The 10,178-nt window shown below is 35.8% G+C and overlaps 2 protein-coding genes across 2 annotated transcripts; both read right to left on the bottom strand.

Annotated features, from left to right (window-relative positions):
• Positions 1-1,479: 1,479 nt before the first annotated feature.
• Positions 1,480-2,442, bottom strand: LOC150066993 (olfactory receptor 6C75-like). The gene has a single exon (XM_090356580.1). The coding sequence runs from the start codon at positions 2,425-2,427 to the stop codon at positions 1,480-1,482; it is 948 nt and encodes a 315-aa protein (XP_090212706.1). The 5' UTR covers positions 2,428-2,442.
• Positions 2,443-8,598: 6,156 nt separating this feature from the next.
• On the bottom strand, positions 8,599-9,561 carry LOC150066992 (olfactory receptor 6C75-like). Its single transcript, XM_090356572.1, has one exon. It carries the CDS (start codon positions 9,544-9,546, stop codon positions 8,599-8,601), a length of 948 nt encoding a protein of 315 aa, XP_090212698.1. The 5' UTR covers positions 9,547-9,561.
• Between the last annotated feature and the right edge of the window lie 617 nt (positions 9,562-10,178).

The raw sequence follows: 10,178 nt of genomic DNA, 5'->3' as shown, positions 1-10,178 counted from the left end.
TCCTGGTGCTTGAACTAGTTACCTGAGCACTGTCCTTGGGCTTTCTCAAGGCTAGTGCTCTACCACTTGAGCCACAACACTACTTCCTGCTTTTCTGTATATGTGGTACCAAGGCATCGAACCCAGGGCTTCCTGCATGCTAGTCAAGCATTCAACCACTAGGCCACACTCCAGGCCTACATGGGAGATGCTTATAAAATAAAGCTTACAATATTTAACTTCTTACAGATTGCAGTCAGTAGAGACGTTATAATTAAATCTAACGAACATTTAATTTTTGTTTTGTGGTAACAATATCTTAGAATCTGTCTGGTAAAACTGCAAGAAATTCTACATAATCCTGTGGTAAGAAATAGTTGATGCTGGGCAACATTGCCTATGAGAAAATGTACTTCTGCTTGGGACTTTAAAAATACTTAGAACTCTTCCCATAATTCTGTGTATCATATCAAGATGATGATCAAAGAAACAAAAATCAAATCACTTATTGTGACAAATTTATGGCTTATGACCAAACAAAACTGATGTGTGTGTGTGTGTGTGTGTGTGTGTGTGTGTGTGTGTGTACTAATTCTAGTTGAAAATAGGACTATGAGGAATTAAAAAAATCCAGTTAATCTAATTCAGGAAACAACCGCAGACATCACAAGGGAAATTCAATTTCATTTTTTTAACTGAGGAAAACATTAAAATCAGTATAGCATGAATTCAAATAACAAAATAATATATTTCACAATGGAATTTCATTTAAATTTCTTTTCAACATTTCTATACATTTAAGTTGTGTTTGTTGATCCGTTCAATGATCTAGATTAGTAATGATTTTAGCTTTATGCATGTTTTCTTACTCACAAGAAGAATTTGGAGATTTTATGATGCATCTTTATGTACTCCAAATAAAATGAGACTGATTTCTACAGCAGTGTCTTAACCAACTTATCAGTTCATGGCAGTCTCTATTTAATGCATGAACAGATGATTGTTATTGATAAGAGTCTTAATGTACTATGTTATCTCTCATCTCTTTTGCTGTCCCTTGGTTATCTCATATTGTTACAGTATCTCACTTTGTTACCTTATACATTGGATATATTTGTATTTGGTTATTTGAAATTGGATAGGGAAGGGGGGGAAACAAGATGAGGGGTTGGGGTGGGGCGGAGGGAAATGGGGACCAAGACATGTGAAAGGGTATCAATGTATGGGAATTAATGCACCATCTAACTGGCAAATATCATGTAACCCTTCTATTAATTATAATTAACAAAGAGAAACAATAGAGATTCTGGATTTTTCAAAAATTTCCTTACAGAGATACAAGAGCAAACAATACAACTTGAAAGGTGAAAACCTGAGTTTAACTGAAAAGGGGTACTGGTTAGAAACACATGTCTAACTGAAGGAGGGAAATGATCTGCTTAGAACCAATTTCTCTAGTTTCCCTTCAGCTCTGTCTCTGGGACTCCACGTGGCACATCATCACATTCCCTTACTGGTAGAAAAGGCCATCCTGTGGACCACGCTCTTGAAGGCTTGCTTCACTTGCTGGTTGCGTAGTGTGTAGATGAAGGGGTTCAGGAAAGGAGTCACAGAGGTGTAGAGAACAGCTACTCCTTTGTTCAAAGTCACCCTCTCCCTTGCTGAGGGCTTAATGTACATGAAGATGCAGCTGCCATAAGAGAGGGACACAACGATCATGTGGGAGGAGCAAGTGGAAAAGGCTTTCTTCCTTTGGCTTGAGGAAGGAATTCTCAGAATTGTCTGGATGATATTTGCATAAGAGAGAATTACTAGTGTCAAGGTGCCCATGAGTGTTATCACGGCTAAAGAGAATGCCATGAGCTCTAGTAAGTGTGTGTTTGTACAAGAAAGTTGCAGAAGTGGAAAAAAGTCACAGAAAAAATGTTCAATGATATTGGAGGTACAAAAATCTAATTGTATGAGAAGCATGACTGGGGGAAAGACAATGAGGAATCCTGCAAGCCAGCAACTGAACACCAATAGGCTGCAGACCTTGCTGCTCATGAGGGTGGTGTAATGGAGGGGTTTGCAGATGGCCACGTAGCGGTCATAGGACATGGCAGTCAGAAGGTAAAATTCTGTTGCTCCTAAGGAGATGACAAAATATAGCTGGGCCATGCAATCGTTGTAGGAAATGCTTCTGTCTCCTGTTGTGATGGTGAGGAGGAATCGTGGAGTGGAGGCTGATGTGAACGCTATTTCTAGGAATGATAAGCTCTGGAGAAGGAAGTACATGGGGGTGTGCAGGTGTGGATGTGCGAGGGTGAGGAAGATGATGGTCAGGTTCCCTGCCACACTGAGCATGTAGGTGACAAGGAGGAAGAGGAAAAGCACAACTTGCCGCCGGGGGTCCTCTGTCAACCCCAGAAGAATGAAACGGCTGACTGCTGTAGAATTCCTCATCATTTTCTTACTGTCTGAAGGCACCATTTTATTGTAGCTGTGAAGCGATGAAGAAAAGAGGAAATTATTTTAGTAATGAAAAAAAGTATCCTTTAAACATCCTTATATTGTGTTTCTGGTTCACTTCACTTACTGTGATGTCCTCTATTTTCATTCACATTGTAACAACGACAACAACAAAAGTGTCCATCTCATCCCAGTAAATATATACATGCACGTAAGTAATATTACATATTATGCCCTTTATTTTTTCTTTTATTTTTGTGCTGGTCTTGGTCTTGAACTCAGATCTTGTTGCTCTCCCTGTGAGCCATTTTGTTCAAGGTTAGTACTTTTGAGCCACTACTCCATTTGTGGCTTTGTGTGTGGTCACTTGGAGTTAAGAGTCTTAGAGTTGGGATTCTCTGTTCTCAGCTTCTTGAGTAACTAGGATAATGTACTATGTCATTTCTCTTCTCTTTTTTTTGTCCTTATGCTTAATCTCATGTTGTTACTGTATCTGACTATATTACCCGGTATTTATATATATGTTTATTTGTTTATTTGAAATAGGAATGGCAAGGGGGGATAACAAGATTATTGGGAGGGTTGGGGGGAGGGAAATGGGGACAAAACCATGAGAAGGGATATCAATGTGTGAGAAGTAATGCACCTACTACCTGACGAATGTAACTGTAAACCCTATATATATTATCCTGACCCCATCAAAAAAAACCCCAAAACAGGTCTCAGCTACCAACCAGCTCTATCACATTGTATTTTTTAAATAAAATTTTTCATATATCTCAAAATTTCCAATGGCCAAAAACTTGTAATCAGCAAGCCAAATAAGTCTAGTGATCTAAAGTGAATTATGAGGTGTATAGCTAATAGTTTCATATTATATGCTGAAATTTAAGATATAATTTGATTTCTCATAATAAACATCTTATATGTATACCAGAATATATTTATAGGTCAAGAGTCAGCAGCACATAATCTTAGGAAGCTGAAATGTGAGGATTGTAGTTTGAAGGGAATGAAGCTGTCAAGTCTGTGAGACTCTTATTTTTAATCAACCAGCCAAAAGTAAGAAATGGAACTAGATTAAGTGGTAGTTTGTGATCTTCAAGCAAAAAAGCACCAATATGCAGTTAAGTGATGGTAGAGAAAACAACAACAACAATGGAAAACTAAAACTAAAAGACAATTAAGACAGTAAGTATATATAATTTAAAAGTTAGCTAATACATATATATACATATATAATAAAAATATAATGAACTCTCCAAAAGGAAAGATTATTTTGTTGTATACAAAAAATTTTAAAAGGCCCTTTGCTTATAAAATCATATACTTATCTTGTACAATTTTTCTTTAATGTTTATTCATTTTTTTCAGTCTTAGGTATTCAGTCTGGGGTCCATCCCTGAGCCTTTCTTTAAAAGATAGTGCTCTACTACTTTAAGCAATAGCACCACTTTCATATTTCTTGTCTTTAATTGGAGATGAATCTTGCAGATTTTCCTGGCTATGAACTGTGATTCTCAGATTTCAGCCTTCTGAGAGGTGGGTGAACCACTTGTGCCTGGCTTACTTTATTGCTATCATAAAGGTGATGTACAGAGAGGTTGCAATTACATATGTCAGGTAATGGGAACATTACTTTGTATAGTGTCTTTCTTTCTTTCACTGTCTTTCAGCCTCAACTTCGAATATTAATTTTAAAGTATTTTCTTTAACGTATTGTAAAGACTTGTATTTTGGTATAAAGGTCTGAGTGTTTCAACATATTCCAAGAACATTTGAGAAGTATTGAAAACATCTTCGAGTTAAAACCAATGGATATAGACTTATTCTTAAATTTTGATTTCTGGTTCATTTTTAAAAATTTCTGTATCTTGAAAACATGTATGTCTCTGCTAATATTCAGACTTCTACAACCCACTAAAACTCAGTGACTCAGGGTACAAAAGGTTTGATATTTTATGTTGAGATGTTTCATAAATGGGAGGTATTCCAGACTGAACCCATTGTTTTAATACAAATAAAGTTAACTCTTCATAAGAAAGGCCTTTTGTAACATTGTGAGAACACCCTTCTTGAATCATTTGTATTGGTCACCAATCTACCATGGTCCTGAGCTTTGATATATAAAGCTATACTTACATAAAAGGACTTCAATGACTTTTCTATCTGGAGATGGCCTTGGTCACATGATCTTTGTGTCGACACACCTTACAAGTCAATGCCCATCTGTGTTTTAGTTTTATGCATTGCAAGTCCTCCTTCTTGCCTTTTTTTCCTCAAAATCATAAAGTCTTCCAAATGCTTTCAGATCTTTGCTTGGAAGATGATAGTAATCATTCAGTATTGGAGTTTAGCTCTGAAGGACGATTTTGTCTTTGTTCCTGTATTTTATAACATAAACTCTTCATTTTACATTAAATATGATTTAGTTGTTCCTGTAAAGCTTATTTAAAGCTTCAGATATGCTGACTTTATTTAAAGCTTCAGATATGCTGACTCTGTACTAACATATATATATTTTAAGTCCAAACTATTTAAGTGTGTAACTTTTCCTTTGCATTAGCATTTTCTAAGGATTAACCAGCTGATTTTTTTAGGTGGATGATTTTACATAAACTTTTGTTGTAGAAAATTTTGGAGATGGATCAATTCTCATTATCATCTCACAATCATCTCTTGGAATCATTTTAGTTCCTTTTCTTTAATATGATGGGTACTAATATTCATTTTTATGTAAAACTCACATTGTGCAAAACTTTTTAAAGATATCCAATTTTAAGTACATGAAATAAATTTTCTTGAATATTTACAAAAATGTATCCATGGTTTTCTTTTTTTAAACTTTGAGTCATATTTATTAAAATTTTAAATCATCTCGTATAAGCAGTTTGGATTCTTCCTTTCCTAATAGATAGACGCCATGGTTTTCTTCTATTGATTATTGTTCAAATTATTATAACCTTGTATATAGACAAGAAAATGAAAAATCCTGCAGTCCTGTAAATCAGAAAACATTTATATTATAATGGAGAAAAATGTATGAAGGTATTGGGATTCAGTATTTGATTTTTTTCCATTTGTATAATTCACAAAACTTGCGTTCCTTGCCTTAACTTGTATATAATGTATAAAATTGAAATCACTTGAATAAAAGCATAAATAAAGCAAAAACTATATTATATAATACTTACTCTTTTGTTAAATAGGAGTGGTTTAATCCATATCATTGCCTATGGGCTATTAATTTGTATAAACATGAAATCTTTGGGACACTTTTCAAAGTTAAATAATCCCTTACTGTCTTTCATCTTATATTTGTAGACAAATATTCACATATTGGTAGCAAAAGACAATTTAAAGAAAATCTTTGCAATGTTCACGAACACAGACATCAGCACAGTTGCATACATGGAGCCAGATAAAGACGAAGTTCTAAGATTCTAAGTTGCCCTACCTATGCCACTTAATGAAGTACTGTCTTGACACTTGCAATGAAACAGGTCACGTGAAATGAACACTTCTAATTTCTTTCCTAGTGATGGGATGATATGCTTTTCTGTGCAGACACAATGTTATTCCTACTAGTCATAATTTATCTGATCCATTTACAGTGGACCCAGGGGGCCTGGCCGAATGAATAAACATGGAGATGGGTGTTCTCCATCTATGAAGTGTTAAATAATATTCCTAACTAGTATTCCATTTAGAATAAATGAGGTGGTGGTGGCTTGAAATCAGAGCAAAAGACATGGAAAGGTTTACATTGTCATATCCTTTGATAAGGACAGATGAATGGAAATACTAGAAATTTGGAGCCTTTAAGCACAACTAGAGTAAATCTATGAGTAAGTGATATTTCCTAAGGAAGTGTTGTTTTTTAAAAAATTTATTTTATTGTCAAGGTGATATACAAAGTGGTTACAATTACAAACATGTAGTGAGTACATTTCTTGTTAAACATTGTTACCTCTTCCCTCATTTTTCTCCCACTTTCTCTCCCTTCCTAATGCCTCCCGCCAAGTTGTCAAGTTGATTTCCAACATAGTGTCTTGTGGGTATCTGCTGCATTGATTCACCCTTTGTCCTTTGTCTCACCATTTTGCTGTTCCATTTCCCTTCCCCAGTTCAGATAAATGTATATACAAGACACTGGGTACCATAAGCAAATGCAGTGAAACCAGGGGATAATCTAAAGGAGAGAGAAAAGGAAATGAAAAACAAATAACTTCACAGTACATGAAGAAAAACCTTTTGTTTCCAAACCTTGGAGTTTATTTTGCTTAGCATCATCTTATATGGACATATGTCTATAGCTATTGAGTTATTGTGATCCTCTTCTAGGGCTATCCTACACATAAACTAATTATTACAAATGAGGGAAACCATGGAGTCTATACTTCTTTGGATAGTGATTTTTTTTTCTTTCAGGGGAAATTAGGAATGCATTAGTGGCAAGTTTGACTAAAGAGTCATCCTCAAAAAAGTTGGATTATCCTCTTCCCCATAATTTTAAAATGAATTCATCCAAGTGAACACTCATTCAAACCACTTCGTGTACATTTTCCTTATAAGGTTTCTTTCTGTGAAGTTTTCAATATTGTCACAAGTATCCCTAATGTTCTACTTGTTGTGTTTGATGAAAATAAAAATTACCTATAACATTTATGTCACCAGTGATAATTTATTTGACATATCAGCTCAATTTAGTAATTAAAAAGTTAGGCAATCCAATTAAAAAGAATTTATACACAATGGAATCCTATGTTGCCATCAGAAAGAATGACCTTACCCCATGGATAGAATTGAAAAAATCATACTAAGTGAAGTAAATTAGACCCAAAGAAATATAGGCTCCCTGGTTTCCTTTATTTGCAATAATGAGTACACACCTAGGATTCTCCAGCAGAGAACCACAAAAGCTCAAAAGCTATGTGCATTTGGCCATATAGGATGAGAATAAACAAAATGAACAACAGGATATGAAAACAAGATTTGTATCTTTGTTATTGCTGTTCTTAACCTACTGCGTGAAGTTATTTCTTCTCTTTTTCTTTCTCTGTATGGTTTAACTCATGTTGTTAATGTATTTGACTTTGGTACTTGGTATATTGTATATAAGATTATTTGTTTATTTGAAATAGGGAAGAAAAGGGGAAAAACAAGATGATTGGGAGAGGGTAGAGGGAGGGGAACTGGGAGAAAAACGTAGGAGGAGTATCAATGTTCAAGAAGTAATGTACCCAATACCTGACAAATGTAACGGTAACCCCTCTATACATAACCCTGACAATAAAATACAATTAAAATTTTTGTACCATTTGAAAGTGTTTGAACATCAGTTAGGACAACAATATGTTTACAAATAATAATTTCCTTTAAAATAGGAGTAACAGAAATAGCAAAAACAATTCAGCTAACATTCTATTTTAGGAAATAATCCCAGAGAGGAAAATAAAAGGTCAATTTCATTTCTTTCTTTTTTTTTTTTTTGCCAGTCCTGGGCTTGAGCTCAGGGCCTGAGCACTGTCCTTGGACTTTCTCAAGGCTAGAGCTCTACCGCTTGAGCCTCAGTACCATTTCTGGCTTTTATCTATGTATGTGGTACCGAGGAATCGAACCCGGGTCTTCATGCATGCTAGGCAAGCACTTTAACCACTAGGCCAAACTCCCGGCCCCAAATTTCATTTCTTTTATATAACACTTCTGACATTATTTTTCTCCGAGGGAAAAACATACTAAAATCAGTATAGCAAAAATCCAAACAACAAAAACAATATATTTCAGAACAAAATTTCTTCTTAACATTTCCACACATTTTCTGTTGATTTTATCAATAAATTCAAGGAGATGTTTTAATAATTATTTTAGGTTTGAACATGTTTTATTCCAAATAAAAAGTTTCATTTTGATAGTTATTAGCAAATTTACTAATTCATACCAATCTCCATTTAATGGATGAACAGATGATCTGAAGAACAGTAGATTATGGATTTATGAACTGTTTTGACAGAGTTACAAAAGCAAATATTTTGAACATAAAGGAGAAAGGTTAAAACCTAGAGTTTAATTGAAATGAGTCTAATTGAAGGAGGGAAATGATCTGCTTAGAACCAATTTCTCTAGTTTCCCTTCAGCTCTGTCTCTGGGACTCCACGTGGCACATCATCACATTCCCTTACTGGTAGAAAAGGCCATCCTGTGGACCACGCTCTTGAAGGCTTGCTTTACTTGCTGGTTGCGTAGTGTGTAGATGAAGGGGTTCAGGAAAGGAGTCACAGAGGTGTAGAGCACAGCTACTCCTTTGCTCAAAGTCACCCTCTCCCTTGCTGAGGGCTTAATGTACATGAAGATGCAGCTGCCATAAGAGAGGGACACAACGATCATGTGGGAGGAGCAAGTGGAAAAGGCTTTCTTCCTTTGGCTTGAGGAAGGAATTCTCAGAATTGTCTGGATGATATTTGCATAAGAGACAATTACTAGTGTCAAGGTGACCATAAGTGTTACCACAGCCAAAGAGAATACCATGAGTTCAAGAAAGTGTGTGTTTGTGCAAGAAAGCTGAAGAAGTGGAGAAAAATCACAGAGAAAATGTTCAATGATGTTGGAGGCACAAAAATCTAATTGTATGAGAAGCATGACCGGGGGAAAGACAATGAGGAATCCTGCAAGCCAGCAACTGAACACCAATAGGCTGCAGACCTTGCTGCTCATGAGGGTGGTGTAATGGAGGGGTTTGCAGATGGCCACGTAGCGGTCATAGGACATGGCAGTCAGAAGGTAAAATTCTGTGACTCCTAAGGAGATGACAAAATATAGCTGGGCCATGCAATCGTTGTAGGAAATGCTTCTGTCTCCTGTTGTGATGGTGAGGAGGAATCGTGGAGTGGAGGCTGATGTGAACGCTATTTCTAGGAATGATAAGCTCTGGAGAAGGAAGTACATGGGGGTGTGCAGCTGTGGATGTGCGAGGGTGAGGAAGATGATGGTCAGGTTCCCTGCCACACTGAGCATGTAGGTGACAAGCAGAAAGAGGAAAAGTACAACTTGCCACCGGGGATCCTCTGTCAACCCCAGAAGAATAAAATGGGTGACTGCTGTAGAATTTCTCATCATATTCTCTTTTTCTGAAGGCACCTCTTTATTGTAACTGTGAAGAGATGAAGAAATGAGGAAAATATTTCAGTCTTGAAAAAATTGTTCTTTGAGCATAATTTTAGTGTGTTTTTGATTTATTCTGCTTAATGTAATGTTCTCTAGGTTCATTTATGGTATAAGAGCAACAAAGCTGTCAATTGTGTTATATGCACAGAACACAAGTCCATATGAGTTTTTTTTTTCTTTTCTCTTGCTGGTCTTGGGTATTGAATTCAGTTATGGATGCTTTCCCTGAGCTATTTTTGCTCAAGGCTATTATTCGACCACTTGGAGCACAGCATTACTTCTGCATTTTTTGTGGTTACTTGAAGAGAAGAGTCTTTGAGTTGTAATCGGTAGGTTCCACGTTCCTGAGTAGCTAGGATTACGGGCTGCCTCACTAGCAGCTGGCACATTATGTCATTTTTGTACTAATTTCATATATTCACATATATCTAATGGTTAAAAATTTGTAGTTAGCAAGATAAACAAGTATAGTGAGCTAATGTGAATTACGAGGTTTATCCTAAATAGTGTCATATTGTACACTAAAACTTAGGAAATAATTTTCCTTGTCATTATCATCTTATTATAGATATACATCAAAATGT

This window comes from Megascapheus bottae, chromosome 2 (genome assembly GCF_031878675.1).
Source record: "Megascapheus bottae isolate mThoBot1 chromosome 2, mThoBot2.hap1, whole genome shotgun sequence".
NCBI classification, from domain to species: Eukaryota; Metazoa; Chordata; class Mammalia; order Rodentia; family Geomyidae; genus Megascapheus; species Megascapheus bottae.
The sequence above is the reverse complement of the archived record's forward strand: the minus strand, read 5'-3'. Positions and strand labels throughout refer to the sequence as shown.

Excerpts from the sequence above, each read along its gene's own strand:
- LOC150066992 (XM_090356572.1), bottom strand. The coding sequence starts at position 9,546 with ATGATGAGAAATTCTACAGCAGTCACCCATTTTATTCTTCTGGGGTTG.
- LOC150066993 (XM_090356580.1), bottom strand. The coding sequence starts at position 2,427 with ATGATGAGGAATTCTACAGCAGTCAGCCGTTTCATTCTTCTGGGGTTG.